At 36.6% G+C, this 24,536-nt stretch overlaps 1 protein-coding gene across 2 annotated transcripts in view; it reads left to right on the top strand.

The window, feature by feature from the left end:
• Positions 1 to 24,536, top strand: part of LOC142984874 (scavenger receptor class B member 1-like) — a 57,342-nt gene that overhangs the window by 27,230 nt on the left and 5,576 nt on the right. For both annotated transcript variants that reach the window (XM_076132734.1, XM_076132733.1), the window contains exons 2-8: positions 3,177 to 3,395; positions 13,786 to 13,896; positions 16,782 to 16,926; positions 19,453 to 19,594; positions 22,478 to 22,678; positions 23,899 to 24,018; positions 24,398 to 24,521. In XM_076132734.1, coding sequence (XP_075988849.1) covers positions 3,194 to 3,395; positions 13,786 to 13,896; positions 16,782 to 16,926; positions 19,453 to 19,594; positions 22,478 to 22,678; positions 23,899 to 24,018; positions 24,398 to 24,521 — 1,045 coding nt within the window. In that variant the 5' untranslated portion in view covers positions 3,177 to 3,193. The remainder of the gene's footprint in view (positions 1 to 3,176; positions 3,396 to 13,785; positions 13,897 to 16,781; positions 16,927 to 19,452; positions 19,595 to 22,477; positions 22,679 to 23,898; positions 24,019 to 24,397; positions 24,522 to 24,536) is intronic.

Raw genomic sequence — 24,536 nt, 5'->3', positions numbered from 1 at the left:
TGACGCAAGCGAAGTTGAGTGGGTCAGCTAGTCCGACTTTTTACGTCCCCTCCGAAGTATGGACCCTCTCAGTTCAAATCCTACTAAACGGTCGCCCATTTAAAGAATTACCGCGCGAATAGCTTTTAGAATTTTTGAATATTCTCGAAAGCGAATTGCGTACTTGTCTTTAATATTTTATAAACATTAAACTACAATATAAACAATGTATTACATGTTATTATTATGTTTAAATTAGTTAATTATGTACAACATAGATATTATTTAAATTCGCCCCCGACATTGGACAAAACAAGTTCATTGCTAAGATAAGAGATGGCACTATTATCAATATTGTTTGTTAATGGCATTATCGAGTAGATAAATATTTATTTTATAGTCACTAATTACTATTGCGTACGCTAGTCTTTACCCTTGACTTCGTCTACGGAAAAAAATAATTATTTTGGTTTTAGTCACTTCGAAATGTGTGCAGCTGAAAACTTTACAGACAGACAGTTTCATATTAATAATAAATTAGCTTGCGCCGGCTACTTCGTCCGCGTGAAAAAAATATTATTTGTGTTAATTTATGCTATAATATAAACTATTTGCGTATCAAACTCCATTGTAATCTGTTCAGTAGTTTTTCGTGAAACAATCATGCAAACATCTATCCTCAGATAATTTCGCATTTATTTATAACACTTACTTTCCGCCCGCTGCTTTGCCCGCGTGAAATTTCACGTTCTTGGACTCTGGGTAATTGACAAAAATCCTCCCTTCATGCTCGTCTACACTTCCTGAGGAATCTTCATACCAAATTTCAAGTCAGTAATGGAAGAGTTTTATACGTTAAATGGGCTATCCAACACTAAAATATTTTTTCAATTCGCAATTCTAGTTCCTGAGATTAGCGCGTTCAACCAAACAAACAAACTCTACAATTTTATAATATTTGTATAGATGTTGATTAGTATGATATAATTAGTAATTTCAGTTAACTATTCTTCAAGCTTCACGTTTTTGAAGCTGTGGTTGTAAAGACTAAACACACGGCTGGACACGCGACTACCCACGTGTGGAAGTGACGTGATCTAGATTTGCAGAGCAATCTGGAAATTAACATAATATTTTGATGAAACGTCAGTTTATTAATTTATTGGTTTTATCTTTATCTATACTAATATTAAAAAGCTGAAGAGTTTGTTTGTTTGATTGTTTGTTTGGTTTGAACGCGCTAATCTCAGGAACTACTGATCCGATTTGAAAAATTCTTTCAGTTTTAGATAGGGCAATTATCCACGAAGGTTATAGGCTATATATCATCACGCTACTACCAATAGGAGCAGAGTGCCAGTAAAAAATGTTTCGAAAACGGGGAAAATTTTGACCCATTCTCTCTTATGTGACGCAAGCGAAGTTGCGCGGTCAGCTAGTGAGTATATAAATGGTTTCAATGAATGAAAATGGCCGTCTCCGTGCGTTGGTGGGCACGTATAAAGTCGGTCTCGGCTGTTGTCTAATACAATAACAGTCGTTAAGCCGTGTCAAAGGCCTTTCGGGCGTCTTGAACAAATTTGACACTAGGTTGACCACTAACCATACGATAAGAAGAAAAAGTACTTGTAGTATTACTACATACACTCACAACAGAAGCCAAAAGGAAATGATTATAATTTTGCAGTATATGGCATAACTGGTGACAAGACTTCTTATTCAATAACTCTTTACACACTTCAAAGGTCAACTTTTTGACACAAGTGAAGGTCAAAATCGTGGTCGAGGTTTCAAAAACATTAGGTCACGTTTAAAAAGATTGCTAAATGAGCCTAAATGATCTTCTAGTGCGGACAAAAAGTACTTAGTATACTTACTATGATGAAACCTTGCATGCCTGAGAACTTTAAACTGTTTTTAAAGGGATGCTAAGTTTTTAATCAAGAGAGCAGCGTTGCGAAATACGGCCTTTCCTTCAAAACCACGAAAAAATAGTTTAACACATTTTGATGAAACTTAAACACAAAGACAGTCACTATTTTTAGTGTTTTTATATTCGTTACACACTAGCAGAAACACGCGGTTCCGTTTGTATATAATGGTTATCAGTCTTTCTTCTTACTATGTTGGAGTCGGCTTCCAGTCTCACCGGATGCTGAATACCAGTATTTTACATGAAGCGACTGCCCTTTAATTGTAGTGTAAAAATCAATTGAACTTTGAAAATCATATAGCCCATGCTTGAATATAATTTGCTTCGGTTTCATTGTTCAAAATAAATATTTCATTTTCTGAGTCTTAAACCCCCAAGTCAAATGGCATCAAAATAGTTTTATCGGTTTAGTAATAACTGCATAGCAAACGTACTAAACATAAACTATTAATTAGCATACATAACTATAACTACTTACTTACTTATTTTATATGGCTCGTTTTTTATTTATATTTAGAGTACAATTATGAGACTTTTTCTGCTATTTCATTAATTTTATTTCCTTCCTATGAATATTTTCCAAACGGTTTTAAACACCATTATAGTAAAGAATATTCCTACTCGAAATATACCATCCACCATAGAATAGCATAGCGTAAATCGATCCTGCGACCCCACAGCATTTGGCACGGTGTCAGCTCGCCATTGCGTCATTCCGACTACTCGTAAACGAACGTCAGGGCATTCGAGACATTAAAGTGGGTTTAAGCAATTAATTTGATATTAAAATATACATAAAATCAGTTTATTTTTACTATAGGTTCATAAAAAGATTTATTAGTATTTAATTTCATATTAAAGTATACATAAAAATATATTTTCTGGTTTTAGGGTTATTTAAAAAGTTGTTAATTATAAATTTAATCGTTAAGTACCTATTTTTCTCAATAAATTTTATTTTAACTTTAATTAGCAAAATATTAAAAGCTTAAACCGATCTTCAAGTCGAGAAATATCAAATAATTACGACATATTTAATTACAAAACTAATTTTAGCAAATCATATTTCAAACATGCATTTATTATTTAAAAAAATACTTTAAACCAACAAACTAAAGTACATATTTCAGTAAAAATATAACTTTAAATAGAATTTAAATATTATTTAACATTTACACAAGAATATTTAATAATTAACATTAATAAAACTTTAAAAAAATTACAACCTCTTTTTTATATTCTAACCAAACTTTTCTTATTTCAGAGACCAAAGAACCGGAAATGTCGAAAGAGAACATAATACCAGAAGACAGAAGTAATTCTTCTTCTGCTTCTGTGCGATCAGAAGACAGTGATTCTTCTAAACAGAGCGATTCACTGAACAGTCTGCTGAAGACCGCTGAGAATGACTGCGGCGAAGTTTGTATGGATGTCAAAATACAGTGTGAAGGAGAGGCCAAGTCTAAAAGAAGAATATGCGGCAGTAAGTTTCAATCACTTTTCTAAACTAATATTAAAGCTAAAAGCTGAAGAGTTTGTTTGTTTGTTTGTTTGTTTGATTGTTTGTTTGTTTGTTTGAACGCGCTAATCTCAGGAACTACTGGTCCGATTTGAAAAATTCTTTCAGTGTTAGATAGCCCATTTATCGAGGAAGGCTATAGGCTATATAACATCGCGCTACGGTAATTAGGAGCGGAGTAGGAACGAAAAATGTTACAAAAACGGGGAAAATTTTGACCCATTCTCTTAGGTGACGCAAGCGAAGTTGCGCGGGTCAGCTAGTAATTTTATAATCCTACTAATATGAGCAGTGATAGCCGAGTGGTATAAGTTGACACCTCCCACGTAAGTGATCGCAGATTCGAACCCGAAGCAACACACCAATGACTTTTCGAAGTTATGTGTGTATTAGAAATAATTATCACATGCTTCAACGGTGAAGGAAAACATCGTGAGGAAACCTTGCATGCCTAAAAATTGGTTTTAAATATTTATTGAGGGCATGCATAGTCCCCAACCCGCACTCGGCCAGCGTGGTGGACTCAAGGCCTAACCCCTTCCTCATTACGGGAGGAGACCCTTGCCCAGCAGTGGGACATCGATGGGTTAAATTTATATTATTTATAATACCTATTATAAATTCGAAAGTTTGTGAGAATGTATGTATGTATGGATGTTTGCTACTTTCACGGAAATACTACTGAACCAATTACGTTGAAATCTGGCGTCTAGCTGAAGACCCAGAATAACACATAGGCTACTTTTTATCCCGGAGTTCCCGTGGGATCGGGATTAACACGGGAAGGGTTTTCACGCGGACGAAATCGCGGGCGGCCTCTAGTTTATATTAGTTAAAACCATTTAGATCGTAATAAATTAATAATTATCTCATAATTACTTATTCTAATTGTGGAAATCTGACCTCCATAAATTTCCCAATATGGCCGAACGCCAAATCACTATACGTATAATTTTCACTTATTTAAATAAGTTATCTTTTATTTATTATGGCGTATTCTTGCATTATAATTAGTAAGTATTGCATTAAAATAAATTAGAGGCTTAATCAATGTCAAAGAATTTTTCGAAATGTTAGTTAAGTCATTGGTGTATGAATCCATACTATCCATACCTATTATAAATTAATGCAAAAGTAACTCTGTCTGTCTGTCTGTTACTCAATCACGCCTAAACTACTGAACCAATTTGCATGAAATTTGGTATAGAGATGTTTTGATACCCGAAAAAGGACATAGGCTACTTTTTACCCCGGGAAAATGACGCGTTCCCATGGGAAAATTCAGGTGGCGGACGAAGTCGCGGGTAAAAGCTAGTAAAAAATATATTTACGATAGATTTCTTAAACTTTTGTGGCTTTTTGTAGATTACATTTAGTAATAAGTTAATTATAAGGTCTCAGGTACGATTCTCCGACGTAATGATAGATTTTCTTATTACTGATTTTCTTCTTTAACCTCGCCGCAATGACCGTTGAGCCATGTGTGATGGGTTCAAATCTCACCTGGTACAAATATTTGTGTGATGAGCACGAGTATCCGTTCTGAGCTTGGTTGTTAATGTATCTATATAAGTATGTGTTTAGAAGTATATAAGTATGTGTATCAGTTATCCGGTTATTACTATAGTACAAGCTCTGCTTAGTTTGGAATTCAGATGACCGTGTGTGAGTTGGCCAAAGATATTTATTCATTCTCTTTACATGACCTAACCATCTGAGCATCCCTTAATTAATTTATCCATTAATATAAATTAAATAGATCTATTTTTATAATCAATGTTGGAGCCTATATTCTATCTATGTATTAATAAAAAACGACACTTAATGGACAAGAAACGCTTTAACAACTAAATACTAAATATTAACAGTGTAATAATATTGACACAGATTTTTGTACCGACGCGGTAATCGAACTTACGACCTTGACGCGTAAACCGTTGCATAATAACCGTCTTGTATAATACATGGGACCAATAAAAATATTACTTTGCATTACAGAGTTTAAATACTTGGTAAAGAGGAGCTCGTGGCTAAGTAAAAACAGCCGCGCGGATCAATATCTCAAGTTAAGCTACGCTTGCCGAGGTTGGCCAATAGATAGGTGACCATATTACGCGTACTTAGTTCCTCCGTATTTCGGAAGGCACGTTAAATTGTGGGTCCCGGCTGTCAGTTTAAAAGATTTTTGACAGTCGTTAACAGTAGTCCGTCCCACCAAACTATGAGAGTGATGGAATAGAGAGTGTACCTGTGTATTGTGCACACACTTGGACACTATAAACAAAGTCCTGCACTGATGGCCAGGTTCAATGAAACTGACCGCCGTAGCCGTATATCGGCTAGGAGGACATTAACAGTAGTCAGAAGCTTGAAAGTCTGACAACCAGTCTTACCGAGGAGAAGGTTTCTATGTCGTGGCCAATAATTGACAGCATTAATTTTACAACGATAGTTGTTGAACATTATATATATCTGCCTACGACTGCGTCGTCGTGGGTTTGATTCCCACACGGAACAATTATTTGTGCGATCCACAAATTTTAATAATTGTTTCGGCTCTGGTTGTACTTTGTGTCCGTTGTTTGTATATTTGTAAAAGTCCCCGCGTCACAAGAGCAATTCTTAGTGCGGTATTTTCTTTAACTTTAATAAGATCTAATCGTCTCTAACAAAAGTTACAACAACAAAAACATACTTAAACACATTTGTCAATCACCTGTTCACTTAATATTCTATTCAAATCACGACACCATAAATAAAGAAGCGACCATAAACAACACATAAAACCTAAAACTTCCTCAATCCATGTTGGGCATAGACAAACTTATTCTATTTTTAATCAGCGCAATGACAAAGGTTCTTACAGCCTAGTTGACAATGCACGGCCTAGGCTTATGTTAAATACATAAATAGTGTTACATCATGATTTGAATACTAAAATGATGGTTGCGCGTAAATTCTTGCTTTATTTTATGGTTCTGTATAGTTATACTGCCTCTTTTTGCGCCCATAGCCAGTTGCGCTCACCGGTCGGTAAAATATCTGTGGGTTAAGCAATTGGCGCGGTCATTCGATAGATGGGTGACCGCCTAGTGGTATTTGAATTGGGCGTCTCCGTGCTTCGGAGGGCACGTAACAAGTCGGTCCCGGTTGTTGTCAGTCAAGGTAACAGTCGTTAAGCTACGTCAAAGGCTTTCGGGTGGCTTGAACAACTTTGACACTAGGTCGGCCACTAACCATACGATAAGAAGAAGTGTGTTCTCTCATTTAGTGGTGAATGCGATTGCTACGCAGTCTCGGGCTCGAAGTTGAAGGCTTTCGTGTCTCGGAGAGTACGTAAAGCCGGCGGTCCTGCGCCTGATCTCTCACTGGTCGTGTCGGTTTAACCGTCCCCACCGGGGTTTGAAAGAAAGGGAATAGAAAACATGATGAAATCTTACATGCCTAAATTATTTTATGAGGGCATGCAAAATCCCTCACCTAGCCAGTGTGGTGGATTCAAAGCCCTACCCTTCCATTTCGTGAGGAGACCCTTGCAGCTGAAGAAGAGTTATGGGTTAAAAATGACTGAAAGAATTGCCATTCAAAGTCCCCAGCCCGCACTTTGCCAGCATGGTGGACTCAAGACCTAACCCCTCTCTCGTTCAGGAGTCCCTTGCCCAGCAGTGGAACAGTAATTAGTTACTGATCTCTAAAAATTGCAACGCAATCCAAAACGTAATAAATCTACTAATTGCTCATTCAAATTTATTCCTTGTTCGCACGTAATAGTGTTCAGTATTGAATACCGAACAGATTTGTCGTACGTTAACTAACGCTGACATGTCTAGGTCAACGTGCTTTTGGCGTTGTGACGTCACTATTATGACGTAGGTACTCAGTTATTGAGGTCAGATTACGATAGTCTGAATATTTTTAATTGTTCTTTTTTAAGATAAAGTTGAAATATAAGATGGTAGTCATTCGTAGTAGTAATCATGCGAAATTGTGTACATTACACGAAAACTGTTGGACTGAATTGGGTGTAATTCGGCGGAATGATATTTAAGGCCATAAGCTAGTCCTTTGTTGTCATTGATAATAACTGATGATGACTGATAACAACCGCTTTGCATCTAAAATAAAGGAGGAAACAACTTTAATTTAAGATTGAACGCGGATAAAGCCGCGCGGTTCAACTAGTAAGTAGTTACTCGTATGAATGCATTAGTAAAAAAAAGCCCCCAACCCGCACTTGGCCAGTGTCCTTCCTTATGGCCTAAACCCTCTCTCATTCCAGAAGGAGACCTTCCCAGCAGTGGGACAATATTAGTAAAAAAAAATTTTTTCGCTTTACAAACTCCAAAAAATTTGATAGTTGACTGGGTTAACGAAAAATTATTAAACTTGTACTCATTTAAAATGCTCAGGCTATGTATTTTTTTCCTGAATAATACTGAATTGTAATTATTACAGACTAAAACATTTTATTAGGCTCTTATCATTATTTTTATCGTATGGTTAGTGGTCAACGAAAATACGAAACTGTGACGTCACTTTGTCGTATTTCTATACTAAACTGTGTTTTTGAAATTTTATAAAGTGTAGCTGATTTGGCTTGAGTTGCTGAATGCAAAAGTCTGATCCTTTAATCACTTGCGAGGGATAAAATTAGGCTTAAACAATTTAAAATAATTAATATTTGACTATTTGACAGTCGGTCCCGGCTGTTGTCTACTAAGATAACAGTCGTTAAGCCACGTCAAAGGCCTCTCGGGCGGCTTGAACAACTTTGACACTAGGTTGACCACTAACCATACGACAAACAAACAACTAGTTTTGCCCGCCAGTTAGGCTTATCTATGATGACCTAGTCACTTGTGACGGAAGAAGACCTATATGGTACTGTGGTCCGGTTATGGACCTCAAGGTCGCCAGTTCGATTCCCCGATGTAACTCATTGTTGTCATTCACTGATAAATCGTAGCCTTTGAAGAAGGTTAGTGTAACTGTGTGGTTTCTGTCAAAACATTTTTGGACATATTAGGGGAGGATTTTTTTGTTTCTAAAATCACGTCTTTTTCTCATGAGACTAATCAGAGGTAGTAGAAATTAACCCGATGCTTCTTATAATTTATTTAGCATTTCCAGTTTTCAGTTCGAAAACCCAATAGTATTTCCCAAAAATGATCAGAAATAAACCTTACTAACTGAACCTTTAACGAAAAAAATAAAAATAATTTACGGTGACCATACCAGGAACCTGAATTTTCATGATTAAATAAATCTTCATCTACAAACATACACGGAAATGACACTTCACAGTAATCGAACCGAAGACCTCGCGCTCCACATAAGCAATTATAACCGCTTAGACGCGGCTAATGTTTTAATTAATGACTGTTATCTTTGAAATAAGCAACAAAGAATATATAACATTTAGTAGTAATTTCATTACTGCATGTTCAAGGTCGTAATTATAATTACAAGATCATCATTTTACAAAATTATGTACCTACTATATTTCAAAATGCTGAAAATTAAACAGTATATGACTGTCGACAACGAGGTCTCAGGTTCGTATCCCGGGTCGGTTAAAGTGCCCCAATTCTTGTTGGAAGATTTATTTATTTATTTGCTAGCTGACGCGCGCAGCTCCGCTCACGCTTTCTTGTTTTGATTTAATTCCAAGCATTTTCATTTTTATTCACCTTTTACACCTTCTCTGGACTTCCACAAATAATTCAAGACCAAAAATAAGACACATCGATTCAGCCATTCTCGAGTTTTAACGAGATTAACGAACAGCAATTCGTTTATATATAGATATAGACATATATTAAATAAATAATGAAGGGTCTTTTAATTTCTGTTGGAATAAGGTGATTACTAGTCTGAAGATTCGTTAGGATTACCAATATCTAAGTAGGATCCTAGGACCTAGGCCCCCTATCACATGGAATTTAAATTACAAACGGCGATGTGTTTCATACAGACCTGTCTATACCTTCGGGGTATAACAGAAAAGTAGTACATAATATTTTCTTGACTCTGCCTACCTCAATGAGTAAAGGCGTGATGTTATGTATGTATGTATGTTTGTATGTATGTATGGATGTATGTATGTATGTATTTAATTAGATCATTAGAGCAACGTCCTTTGTATAAAGTGTCAGTAACTTGTCATTGAATGATATGAGATCATCATCATCAAACGTGCCTGAACTCTCATTAAGGGTCTGCGCACACCATGTCCACAGATTTCCTTTCAATACAAATCGTACCCGTATTCTGTTATATATCTATACTAATCTATAAGTCTTATCTTTACTATATATTTATTAAGACTGAAGAGTAAGTCTGTTTTAACGCGCTAATCTCATTATTGTTCTAATTTGAAAAAATATTTTAGTGTTAGATAGTCCATTTATAGAAGAAGGCTATAGGCTATACATCATCACGCTACGACCATTAGGAGTAGAGTAAGTCACAAAAACGGGAATTAAGCCAAACATAAGTCGCAGACTAACTGAAAGCTGCCAGTTCAACCTACCCTGAAACGAACTAACTATGGTATACTATTTGTGATGTTTATTTATACTCTATGCGCTCAAAATCCATTGATTGATTGAAGATTGTAACAAAACTGTTTTTACGGTGAGTTGCTAATGCGTGATTGCCTTACTCAAATAACTTGTAATACATTCTTAATTCGGCATTTGCGGGTCCATCGTGGCGTCCATCGTGACAGATGACATTAGACTGCCTCTGTGGCGCAGTGGTTTAGGTCGCCACGCCGATACCACTGCAACGGGAGGTCGTGGGTTCGATTCCCACACGGGACAATTATTTGTGCGATCCACAAATAATTGTTTCGGGTCTGGTTGTGCTTTGTGTCCGTTGTTTGTATGTTTGTAAAAGTCCCCGCGACACAAGAGCAATTCTTAGTGCGGGAGTTGTCTTTTAAACAAAATCAAAAAAAAAATCAAAATCAGATAGTTGAAAAAAAGTAGGGAGGCCTTTGCCCAGCGGTGGAACACATAAGGGGTTAATTAGAAAAACATAATTTATCTGAAAAAAAAGCGTATGCTGTATACATCTCTTCCATGCTCTTCCATACACGCTCGATTTCGTTCACGGGAATGATTGATAACTCTTATTCATGTCAATTTAGTAGAAGTAAACATGATCGTTTTATTTAAACTTGTCAATAATGATTCAGACCAGTGATTGATGGGGATTACATAACATGGTCATTATTAAAAAAAACTGCATGCATTATGACAATCTCTCAGAGAAAATTCTTGGTATCACGAAAAAATTATACAATTTTTTTATACCTGGTTAAAAAAAATGAACGTATAGCAAGGAACTCTTGACCCTAATATACCTTTTATCTTTAAAACTCAATTTTAGGTTCAAGTGCATACAATCTGACCGTCAACTCGGAACATTTACATTACTATGTACCGGCGCGAGTAGTCGCCCTTGAAGGAGACTGACCCCCTTTCGTGCACGTCAAAAACACACGAATTGAGCTAAAATGTACATAATAGTTTAACTTTTATATATATAACTATTGATGCAAAACTAATGACAGTTTTAAGTCCTAGGTCATCTATTAGGTCGGGGAAAAAGTCTTTTCGCATTATAGTATGTATGATCTTGTAATAAAATCTCTTTGGCTTCAAGAATCGCATATGAGTACACGGTTCAAAGGTTTCTTTCAGTGAGCTCGTGAGGTACCCAAATATTGAGCTTTTTTTGTGTAGAGAAAAGATTTTATTACAAGTTCATACATACTATAATGCGATAAGACTTTTTCTCCGACCTATTATTATTATAATAGCTGCAGAGCAGCTGATTAGTATGTACAATCAACTGCTCTGGTTTTGTGGAATTTGGTTTAAATGAAGAAAAACGTACAATTTATAGCGTATTGATTGGTGTTTCTTTCTAAAAATAGGCTTGAAGTATAATAATTGTATACTAAAGTACTTGTCGTTCTATACTTATGTAGTTGCCAAACTCAAAAGTGGTTTTAAAAACTGTTTAAAGAAACCTCAGTTATACATGTTTTCCTTCACCACTAAAGTACATATGTGATACTGCTAAGACAGGACGCAGTGGTTAAGATGGTCGCCACGCCACTACCATTGCGTCGGGAGGTCGTGGGTTCGATTCCCATACCAAACAATGATTTGTGCGATACACAAGTAGTTATTTCTGGTCTGGTTGTACTTTTTGTTCATTGTTAGTATGTTTGTAAAAGTCCCCGCGACACAAGAGCAAATCTTAGCGTGTGAGTAGTTTAAAAAATCTCAAGAATATCCTACTCAGGTATAAAACCCAACAACATTGAACTACAAACGCAATTATGTAAAGAGCATATTCACTTTTACTAGAACGTTACGCCATAGTGGTCAACGACCCTATCGTAAAGTAACTGTTATTAACGCATAATGTTTAATATCGACCTTGAAGCTACGACGAACAGTCGTATGAGATATTTATTTATTTAATTTTATTATTTGTGCATCAATATTTGAACTATGAAGTGTTCTTCAAATATGCTTTGATTTTTTTTGCTATAATTTCCGCGTGCGAAGTATTTTTTGAGCACGAGTATCTGTCCTGAGCCAGGTTGTTAATTTATCTATAAAAATATGTGTTTAGAAGTATATGAGGATGTTTATCAGTTATCTAGTTTACCCTGATAAATGATAATCAACCGTTAAGATGTGAAAAGAGGTCCAACAAAAAATATTTAACCCATTACTGTCCCACTGCTGGGCAAGAGACTTCTCTCGTAATGAAGGAGGGGGAACGCCTGGTTTCCAAGTGTCGGATCCGAACATTAATCGTTTACGGTTAATCCGAACACTATGGTTTACGATAAAATAAAATATAAAATGCTCTGCTACTAGAACCTCCGATTAATATTCGGATCCCACAACCGAGAAGTGGGAATCGGCGCTTAGGCCTTGAGTCCACTACGCTGGCCAAGGGCGGCTTGGGGACTTTGCATACCTTCAAGAACTGTTAAAGAACTCTCAGGCGTGCAAGATTGCATCACTATGTTTTACTTAACCGTTAGAACTAGTGACAATAATTATTTCTAATACACACATAACTTGGAAGAGGCATTTGTGTGTTAAAGTTTGAATCCTTAACCACTTACATGAAGGGTAAGCCAGATATCATAAAATATACTTAACAATATAAACATTACTTACAATTGGGTAGTTGACTGGGTTAACGAAAAATGATTAAATTCGTACTCGTAAAAGGTTCATCTAAAATGCTCAGACTATGTAGGTTTTTTCGTAAATAATGTTGAAATTGTAAATATTACACTCATTTGATACCAACGGACATATGACATAGTGACGTCACTATGTCGTATTTCTATACTAAAATGTGTTTTTGACATTTCATAAAGAGTAGCTGCTTTGACTGGTAGTCATGTACCCTATTGACAAAACTCTTGCTCTCTATTAGCTCGATTCTCTACTACTATTGACTACCGACTACCGGCTAGCTATCGAGAAATTTAAACGAACGTCGCAGGAACTATTTTGGCAGTACATTTTAAATGTCAAACATTCGATATTTTACAGTAACGACTGTAGTGAATCGCGGTACAGTAATACAAATATGTATAACGCCGGTGTCTTAACGATTTCCATATTTAACCAATATCCTTTGTATTAATTAGAAAGTATGTCGTATTTTCTAAATTACTTTACTAAGGAGGTGGACAGTTAACCTTGCCGTATACTAACACTTTTAATAAACAATTTGATATTTTATTTAACTAATTACTTATTTATGCTCTACTTGCAAGGGTCTACTCTCAAAATATGATACAAAAATACCACACCCGGTTTTCTGGTTCTAAAGTAAGCAGAGCTTGTACTGTAACCTGACAACTGAAAAACATACTTATATACCTCCAAATACATACTTAATTAGATAGATAAATTGACATCCAAACAGAGCAGATAATGTTATGCAATGTCGTCCTGACCGATTTCGGCTACGGCGGTCAGTTTTATTGATACCAGCCAACTGTGTAGGACTTGTTTATAGTGTCGCGCGTGTGTGCACAATACACAGGTACACTCTCTATTCCATCACTCTCATAGTCCGGTGGAACGGATAAACCGACACGACCAGTGAGAGGAATCTACTAAACATGTAATTTTCCCCTCAACGATGCATAAAGTCCTCAACCCGCCCTTGGCCAAAGTGGTGGACTCAAGGCCTAACCCCTCCCACATTACCCCTGCCCACCAGTGGGACTATAATGGGTTAAATTTATTTTTTAATGCATAACTGCTTTAAATAAAATATTGTTTCTTGTTTGTTACAGATCCCATAGTACAATGTGTGTGGGGTATTCTGCTGATACTCCTGTCGATAAGCAGCTTCATATTCACGCCACTGGACTTCATGCTCATGGAGAAACTCAATATGAGACCAGGTAATTTTAATCCCAAAAATATTATAAACTCGAAAGTTTGTGAGGATGTATGTATGTATGTTTGTTACGTATTGACACAGTACTACAGTAGAACGGATTTTTTGTTTTATAATAATGTCGTCCTGGCCGATTTCGACTACGGCGGCCAGTTTCATTAAAATCAGCCAACTGTGCAGGACTTTCTTTATAGTGGCCAAGTGTGTACACAATACACAGGTACACTCTCTATTCCATCACTCTCATAAGTCTCACTTTAGACTGACCAGGGATTCGAACTTGAGACCTCTTACGCGGCAGTCATATACATATACTACCGACCGCGCCACAGAGGCAGTCAAAACGTCAAAAATCAGTGATGAGTCACTAAAAGGGTAAATTGACTTAGGTATGTTTAAAATCAATGTTAAATAATTATGTAAAATTTGGTTAGCAACTTATGACCCACGTGTATAATTATCACATCCCAAGAAAATTAACACAATATTAATTTTATTAAAGACAAAACTTTGCTATAAAATCGACGCAATAACGTTATTGGGCATGTCACAAAGGGTTTATTTATTAATTAGCACATCTACAAAATATGAAAGGGTACCACGCTAGCCAAGTGCGGGTTGGAGACATTGCATGCCCTCAAGAAATTTTGACTGTCTCCGTGGTACAGTAGTTAAGGTTACCACGCCGTTACCTTTGCGCCGGGAGATTGCTAGTTCGATCCCCATTTAGAACAATTATTTAGACGATCCACAATGAGTCGTTTTATGTCTGGTTGTACTTTGTGTACGCTGTTTGTAAAAGTCCCCGCGACGCAAGAGCAATTCTTAGCGCAGGAGTTGTCTTTAAAAAAGACATAGGTACAGTAACTAAGAACCTCCTCCTTTTTTTAAGTTGGTTAAAAGTTTCATGTGTGTATGTAAAAAATTACACATATTATGTACAAACTAAATATTGATTTAGACACGGAAGTTTTTGTGTCAACATGCGTTTTTTTCGCTTCAAGTTTAAGGTCACGCGAGTAGGCTAAGGTCTTTAGATGAGGTCACAAGTCATTATGGTCGCACTATTGTTGAGGAAAGATGGGTTAAGTAATATTTTATGTTTTAGTGACCATGCTCATTGGACAGGTTGCGCAATGGTAAATGAGATTTTTCTTGCAGATATAATGGGTTCAAATCCTGGGTTGAAAATTTAAATTTAAGGGTTTTATTCGCTCGATTTGACTCTAGTAGAGAATTGTTGTGGCGACAATACGTTGAAATCCTGTGTCAATTATAGATTTTCGGTGATTTACTAAATTACAAGTCATAGTGCATTGGAGGTCTTGCGTACTTATATTAGTAGTATTATAAGGGTCATAGAAAGTTTGTTCGTTTGTCTTTTTTTACGTGAAAACGGCAGTATCGATTTGGATGAGGACTTATTTTAGTAAATAGGAACCACTAAGACGGATTCGTGGGTTCGATTCTCACGTGAAACAAATTTTCCGTGATATAAAAGTGTTTAGGCTCACAAATTATTTTCAAATATGACTAAATATACAAAAATAATGTTATTTGTATTCGTACAGCTTATTTACATAACACATACTTATTTATTAACAATTTGTGTCCAATCATCACAAAAAAAAATCATTTCCTCTCATCTCCGCCTCGAAAAATGTAAAGGTAACTTTATAGTAATTACACGACATTGAATTTGTATAAAACATTCCCGAATTACAGGTTATGTCGGTTTAATAAGTATTCTTCGATTGTTTACAAGATTGTAGCTGTCCTTCAGAAATGTCAAGTAACTTGCTCTCTGCAACCGAAAAATGTTGTATGAAAATCTGATCAGCGCCTCTGACGGGCGTTGTGAGAACTATTTTGCCAGTACATTCTAAATGTTAAACTTTCGATACTCGACAGTACCGACTGTACAGAATCGCGCTACAGATATACACAAGTAATTATTATTGTATTTAGCTAATAACTGTAGCGCCGCGTGTGGAGGGTTCGAATCCCGGACAAATATTTGTGTGATGAGCACGGGTATTTGTTCTGAGCCTGATTGTCAATTTATCTATATAAGTATGTATTTAGAAGTATATGTTTAACAGTTATTTGGTTACTATACAAGCTCTGCTTAGTTTGGAACCGTATGTGGGTTGTCTAATGATATTATTTATTACTAGCTGACCCGCGCAACTTCGCTTGCGTCACATAAAACAGAATGGGTTAAAATTTTACCCGTTTTTGTAACATTTTTTATTGCTACTCTGCTCATATTGATCATAGCGTTATGATATATAGCCTATAGCCTGCCTCAATAAATGGTCCATCTAACACTGAAAGAATTTTTCAAATCGGACCAGTAGTTCCTGAGATTAGCGCGTTCAAACAAACCAACAAACAAACTCTTCAGCTTTATAATATTAATATAGATTACTAGCTGACCCGCGCAACTTCGCTTGCGTCACCTTAGATAATGGGTCAAAATTTTCCCCGTTTTTGTAACGTTTTTCGTTGCTACTCCGCTCCTAATGACCGTAGCGTGATGTTATATAGCCTATAACCTTCTTCGATAAATGGGCTATCTAACACTGAAATAATTTTTCAAATCGGACCAGTAGTTTCTGAGATTAGCGCGTTCAAACAAACAAACAAACAAACAAACAAACAAACAAACTCTTCAGCTTTATAATATTAGTATAGATTTATTTACTAGCTTTTACCCGCGACTTCGTCCGCCACCTGAATATCTCCATATCAAATTTCATGCAAATTGGTTCAGTCGTTTAGGCGTGATTGAGTAACAGACAGCTGGTAGACAGAGTTACTTTCGCATTTATAATATTAGTATGGATTATACTCGGAGACTAAACTGTAAACTTCTTTGTACCCCAGGTATGCCGCCCTACGACTGGTGGTCGGACCCTCCAGACGAGGTGAAGCTCAGGGTCTACGTGTTCAACATCACGAACCACGATAGATTCCTGCAAGGCTTGGATGACAAGATCAACGTGCAGGAGATTGGACCTATTGTTTATTTGTGAGTTAATCTTTAATCTAAATATATGTAACTCTTATTCAAATCATTTATTGCTTACTAAGTTATATATTAGGTCGGGAAAAAAGTCGTTTCGCATTATAGTATGTAGGTATGAACTTGTAATAAAATCTTTTCTCTACACAAAAAAGCTCGATATTTGGGTACCTCACAAGCTCACTGAAAGAAACCTAATGTACCGTGTACTCATTTGTGATTATTGAAGCCAAAGAGATTTTATTACAAGTTCATACATACTGTAATGCGAAAAGACTTTTTCCCCGACCTAATACAATAGTGCTGTAACTCAAGCCAATTACAATTGCCCAAACGTGGAATAATAATAATATTATCTATGTAAATAAACAAACCGGATTCGTAAACCGTTACAAAAGCCAAATGCATTATTTTTTATACATAAGGAAGTTGAACATTATGTGTGTTCGACGCTTCCTTGGTTTTTGTACAACAAATAATACTTTAACTCAATGATAGTTAAGGGCAATAAAATAATTTGGTTAATATTTTATATTATTTCCTCTGTTTGTTTGTTGCTTGATTGTCGTATGGTTAGTGGTCAACCTAGTGTCAAAGTTGTTGAAGCGGCCCGAAGGCCTTTGATGTGGCTTAACGACTGTTATCTTAGTAGACCACAACCGGGACCAACTTTTTACGTGCCCTCCAAAGCACGGAGACGCCCAGCTCAAATACCACTATGCGGTCACCCATCTATGGAATGACCGCGCCAACGGTTGCTTAACCCACAGATCGTTTACCGACCGGTGAGCGCAACTGGCTATGAGCGCCTCTAATTGTAACTTCTAGCTATGAAAGTGATGAAATGAATGGATTTTTGTTTTATACACACTGTAAATAAATTTCTTCACATTTAGCCAGTTTCATTAGCACTGGCCGCAATTACCGGATGTCCTTTGTCGGGCATTAAGCCATAATTTAAGGAAATAAACTTTAGATTCTAACCACAAAAACTACTAAAGATAATGTTCATGAAATTCATGTAACCTTGAGTTAAGATTTAGTCAATTTGATGAACTGTTCGTGTAATATTTAAATAATTACGTCGTTAAGTTAATCTATACTAATATGATAATTTGCCTTGGTCTGCGATAGTTACTAGCTGATCCGCGCAACTTCGCTTGCGTCACATAATAGAGAAAATGGGTCATATGTTTTCCCGTTTTTGTACCATTTTTTTACTGCTACTCTACTCCTATTGGTCGTAGCGTGATGATTTATAGCCTATAGCCTTCTTCGATAAATGGGTTAACTAACACTGAAAGAATTTTTCAAATCGGACCCGTAGTTCCTGAGATTAGCGCGTTCAAACAAACAAACAAACCATCAAAAAAACAAACAAACTCTTCAGCTTCATAATATTAGTATAGATATATACCCAACTAATCGCTCTACCAGTTGGGCTACAAGTCGAGTATCAGTCTTGCGTAACGGGGCTAAGATGTACACATTAATTATATAGTATTTATAGCAAACACCGAGTACTATGTACCAACTTGTTCCGAAGAACCGTTAAATTAAACTGTAATAGGCGATTTATTCTAATATCCTAGTAATTGCATCATTTGGCGCAGTGGTTTAAGCGGTCACCTTGCCGCAACAACCGTAGCGCCGCGTGTGGTGGGTTCGAATCCCACCCGGGACAAATCTTTGTGTGATGAGCACGAGTATTTGTTCTGAGCCTGGATGTTAATGTATTTAGAAGTATATAAGTATGTTTAACAGTTATTTGGTTACCATAGTACAAGCTCTGCTTAATTTGGAATCAAATGCCCGTGTGTGAGTTGTCCAATAATATTTATTTATTTATTATTTTATCAAAGAATACCGAGTACCTACAAAGTAAAAGTAAGTAACTTTTATGATAACTTAACGATTTAAAGTAAAATTTGGCAAGCATTTGTTTAATAAAAGTATTAAGGACAATGTTTTTCAGCATGTACTAATTGTGCCTATATAAAAATTTCCATGTCACCATTTTAGTTACCGTACTCCTCCGAAACGGCTTGACAGATTCTCATGAAATTTTGTGAGCATATTGTGTAGGTCTGAGAATCGGCCAACATCTATTTTTCATACTCCTAAGTGGCACTATATTTTTTTAAACTTATATGGACGCCGGACGGTGATAGTCGAGTGGTATAAGTTGACACCTCCTACTCAAGTGGTCGCAGGTTCGAACCTAAGCCTGCAATACACCAATGACTTTTCGAAGTTATGTGTGTATTAGAAATAATTATCACTTGATCACACGGTGAAGGAAAACATCGTGAGGAAACCTTGCATGCCAAATTTTTTTTTAATACACTTACTAAGGGCATACACAGTCCCCAACCAGCAGTTAGCCAGCGTAGTGGACTCAAAGCTGAACCCCTCCCTCATTACGGGAGGAAACCCTTGCTCAGCAGTGGGACAGTAATGGGCTAAAAAAATTAAAAAAAAACGTTTGCCGGGTCAGCTAGTACTTACTAACTAAATAATTTCTTCTTTCAGAGAGAAACTCCTGCACTCCAACGCTCGTTTCAACGACAACAGTACGATGACGTACACAGCCAAGAGGTTCCCCATCTATCTGCCTGAAGAAAACACCATAGACATGAATGCTACTCTAATTGTACCTAATATTGGAGTACTGGTGAGTTTATTATATTATCATGATATATACGCTAGTGTTGGTAGAAGAGTATATCGACGGTCCCTACGTACAATAACCTAATTGCAAAACGCAAATTTTACAGGAGAGCGGTTTGAAGTTTCAATTTACATTGGAAGTGTTGTAGTTCTGGGGTTTGTCGAGTGTTGATTTAGGGTAGAATTAAAGCATTTTTACTAATTTTTTTTTAATCAATCGAAAGTATATGACAACCGGAAGGTCACGGAAACAAAAAAGACAAATCCCCTAAGTACCACTTGAGGGAATGTACGTAGGGACCGTCGATATATCTAACTGCCTCTGTGGCGCAGTCGGTAGTATATGCGACTGCGGTGCGAGAGGTCTTTTCTGAGATTTTCTGTTAAGAACTTCTTAGAGATTGCCCGAAGTTAGGAAGTTGAGGTCGAAGACCTCCGTGCCTTGGAGAGCACGTAAAGCCGTCGGTCCTGCGCCTGACCTCTCACTGGTCGGTTATCCGTCCCACCAAACTATAAGAGTGATGGAATAGAGAGTGTACCTGTGTATTGTGCACACACTTGGGCACTATAAACAAAGTCCTGCACAGATGGCCAGTTTCAATGAAACTGACCGCCGTAGCCGTATATCGGCTAGGAGGACATTATTATATATCTAATACTCGAAAGTTACGGCCTGCGGTATTGGGTAGGAGCCGGGTTTGATTCTTGCTGTTGAGGCATCGAGTTTCTTATATTATCATCATATTTTTGAACATCGAATGTTTGAAAACATGTATGAGTTCTACAATTTTGACCGCCTCCGTGGCGCAGTGGTTTATGTCGCCACGCCGCTTCCATGGCGTCGGGAGATTGTGCGTTCGATCCCCATATGGAACAATTATAATATTTGTGCGATCCACATATAGTTGTTTCGGAGTCTGGTTGTACTTTGTGTCCGTTGTTTGTACAAACAAACAACGGACATACTTACCCTGTTTGAGAAAATCAAGGCAAGTTTATTCGACTATCTCCATGATTTTTTTATGAAAAATTATGTAATCATGACAATGCTTTTTAGAATAAATTTCATTATGTTAGTATAGAATTCCTAGTGATTATAAAATTATTCTTAGAGTAGAATCTATGTATCTTTCTCTTTCGCGGAAAATCTTCAGAAGTACTGCACACAAGTACCTAATTCATAAACTGGAATAACACAGAATACTTTTTTCCCATAAAAAGTAGAAACTAGTTTGACTACATTTTGTCAACTTTAGTATAAAAGTACAAAACAAGCATCGTGCACATAATTTACAAGTAAATACTCAGATGCAGTTAACCTATGCAAAAATTTCGTGTCAAGCTTCAAGGCGAAACTGGCAGTAATATTTTAATAACACCCATTAATGTACCGAAGGTTTAACCATAGAATAACTTTAAATAAGTTCTTCTTTAGGAATCTTATAGAAAAATAATCGCTTTATACTTTTGGTTTTGTTAACAACAGACGCGCGGATCGATCTTTGAGGTTTAGCTACCCTTACCGAGGTTGTTCCGTGGATGGGTGACCATCATATATATTCCCTGTTCCTCCGTGTTTCGCAAGGCACGTTAAATTGTGGGTGTGCTGTCATTGTCAAAGATCTTTGACCATCGTTAACAGTAGTCAGAAGCTTGAAAGTCTGACAACCAGTCCTACCGAAGGGTATCGTGTTATAATCCAGGTAAATGGGTTGTTGAGGTCAGATAGGCAGTCGCTTCACGTAAAACACTGGTATTCAGCTGCATCCGGTGAGACTGGAAGCCGACTCCAACATAGTTTAAAATTCGATACACATGTTTAATTTATAGCCTGGATTTTTTAAGATTAATTTCAGAATCTAGTCTTTATTATATAAATAAAGAATTTCTTTTCCATCTTACTTTTGCAAGTAATTTATTATAGTTAATCTGACGAAGGTCTATCGAAGTCCTTCTCTGCAGTCAGTCATTATCTGTTATCATGATTAGTTACGGCAGCTGTGTGTTTTAACTGTTAATTAAGATTTGTTGAAGAGTTACTTTGTTAGTTATCTATTACATCTTTAACTTCTTAGTACGACGGTAGTCTCTATTGCCGTAGAGGTTTTGGGTTCGAATTCCAGATGTGGCAAAGTACCTACTATTGTATTTTTTTTATGTATACGGGTATTTCTCAATCGTAGCCCGGAATTATTAGCATATTTGCTAAATGACAATAAGCTCGACCCATATAACTTTACAATCTTTCCGGAGTTTTACTGTTAAGAAATTATCAGTGAATTTCGCCTAAAGTTAAGGCTGTAGAACTATGTGCACGAAAAAACACGTAAAAATGCAGGTCCTAACCCTGATTCCCCGTTTATAAACTTGAACCACTCAAGTATCTTTAAAATCATTTCAAGGCGAGAGAGCATTTGTTTAAGATTATGAAGTTATTGAGGTTAAAGTTATGTCTATTGTGTAAGATTCTTCTCCCGGCTTAAGAGAGTGGTAAAGGCTTGATTCCTCCACGTTCAGGACTTTACATGCCTTCAAGAAAAGAGTCGAACAATTAGGTTAGCAAGGTTTTATCACTGTTGAAACAATTATTTTTATTAAAATAACTTGGAAAAGTCATTAATGTGTTGTCCCGGCTTCGAACCGTCGACCATTTACATAGAACGCTTAGACTACTCTACTATCAGTACAGTCAACCTGATTATTGTGTCATATGAAACCAACACAATTGATAAAGGTTTATTTTAGTTTCGCAAACTTTTATCAATTGTGTTGGTTTCATATGAAAAAATAATCGAAACTAGTTCATATTCCCACGTTCAATGTTACCCAAATGATTCAAAGTTACCTAAATTGACCTTACATTTTCTAACACATGTTTTATTTCCAGGGTATGTTCTCTTACCTCCACGACGCTAACTTCATCCTGCAGTCGCTCGTGAAGTCTGGAGCCAGCATGTACCAGTCACAGCCGTTCGTTCAGAGGACCATCTATGAATACCTGTGGGATTTCAGAGATCCTCTGCTGTCCGCGTCGCAGAACCTCGCCCCTGGGCTCGTGCCAGTCAATAATGCTGGGATTCTTGATAGAGTAAGTTTTATACATCTAAATATATATAACTCAAAGGTGACTGACTGACATAGTGATCTATCAACGCACAGCACAAACCACTGGACGGATCGGGCTGAACTTTAACATGCAGGTAGATGTTATGTGACGCAGGCATCCTCTAAGAACGGATAGAAGTAAAGAATGGGCTCAAAAAGCACTGGCCAATTTTTAATAATTCTTTCACTATTTTAATCATTGACTATCGCTGATTAACATCTATACTAAAATTATAAAGCTGAAGAGTTTGTTTGTTTGAACGTGCTAATCTCAGGAACTACTGGGCCAATTTTAAAAAATATTTTAATATTAGATAGCCCATTTATCGAGGAAGGCTATAGGCTATATATCATTACGCTACGACCAAAATAAGCAGAGTAACAGTAAAAAAAGTTACAAAACGGGGAAAATTTTTACCCATTCTCTCTTCTGTGAAAAAGCGAAGTTGCGCGAGTCAGCTAGTAAGCTATAAAGTGCAAAAAAGTAAGGGTTCCTGCTAAAACTAAGTATATGCTATAACAATGTTTGCCCACCCGTGCGATGTCCGTAAGCGTCATCAGTGGCTTATTAGAGTTTGTAGTTCCTGCATTTCTATTCTTTAGTTCCAAGAAAATCCTTTAATAGTAAACGATCATCGTAATCCTATACATAAAATGACTTCATAAACGTTATGCAGACACATGTTTAACGAATAAACTCTTTACATTCGAGTAATACCAGTTACATGAGTCAATGTTATACGTGCTTCAGAATAATTGGTGATTAATCAACCTTGTATATTCTACATCCCTGAACAATTCATCTTATAAATGAATTTAACCCATTACTGTGCCACTGCTGGTCTCCTCCCGTAATGAGGGAGGGGTCAGGCTTTAAGTCCACCACGCTGGCCAAGTGCGGGTTGGGGACTTTGCCTTTCTATAAGAACTATTCTAAAGAACTCTCAGGCATGCAAGGTTGCATCACGATGTTATTTCTAATACACACATAACTTCGTAGTTGAATATATAGTATAGTACATAGTTCATAGTTGCTTCGGGTTTGAACCTGCAACCACTTGCGTGGGAGGTACTAACTTATGCCACTCGGCTATCAATGCTCCCAAATATTACATTTGCTAAGTTTTATTTATTTTCAAAACAAAATACATTAAGAAAAATACAGCATTTGCGTTGTTCTAAAATTCACATTTCAAATTTCAGATATATGCAGACTTCACAGATGAGATGACGGTGAAGATTGGACAACAGTGGGGTCATAAGGAGTTCTTCCAAATAGACAGGTTTAGAGGACAACCACAGCTTCCTGGATTTGATGCTGAAGTAAGTACATATATATTGCTCATTTTAGAATCCGATAGATAGGATGGCGTATAAGTGGGTACAGGTAGAACAGGGTGAACAAAAAGGACCCTTGAAGGGAAACTTTATTTAATATTTAGGATAACTTGATTATTAAAAAGATCACAAACAATTTTTATTTTAGAATTGTTTGCATTTAAAGATGATAAATGGGTATTTGAGCCGGTACGTGAGCCGGGAATCAAACGCACAAACACACATACAAAAATAATATTTTATAAATATAAAATCAGAGACAAGCAAACATGATATTACTTCACACACATTTCTGAGTAAAGTGAGAATTAGAGACAAGTCTATAAAGGTTACTTTATTCTATATATGTATTTTGCTTTTCCAGGAATGTCCAGACCGTATCTTTGGTTCTACGGAAGGTGTGATGTACGCTCAGCGTCTCACGAAGCAAGATGTTTTGCTGTACTGGCGCAAGACTGTCTGTAAACTGATGCCGCTTTATTTTGATAGTAAGTTGGTATTTA

Source organism: Anticarsia gemmatalis, chromosome 28 (assembly GCF_050436995.1).
Source record: "Anticarsia gemmatalis isolate Benzon Research Colony breed Stoneville strain chromosome 28, ilAntGemm2 primary, whole genome shotgun sequence".
NCBI classification, from domain to species: domain Eukaryota; kingdom Metazoa; phylum Arthropoda; class Insecta; order Lepidoptera; family Erebidae; genus Anticarsia; species Anticarsia gemmatalis.
The sequence above is the reverse complement of the archived record's forward strand: the minus strand, read 5'-3'. Positions and strand labels throughout refer to the sequence as shown.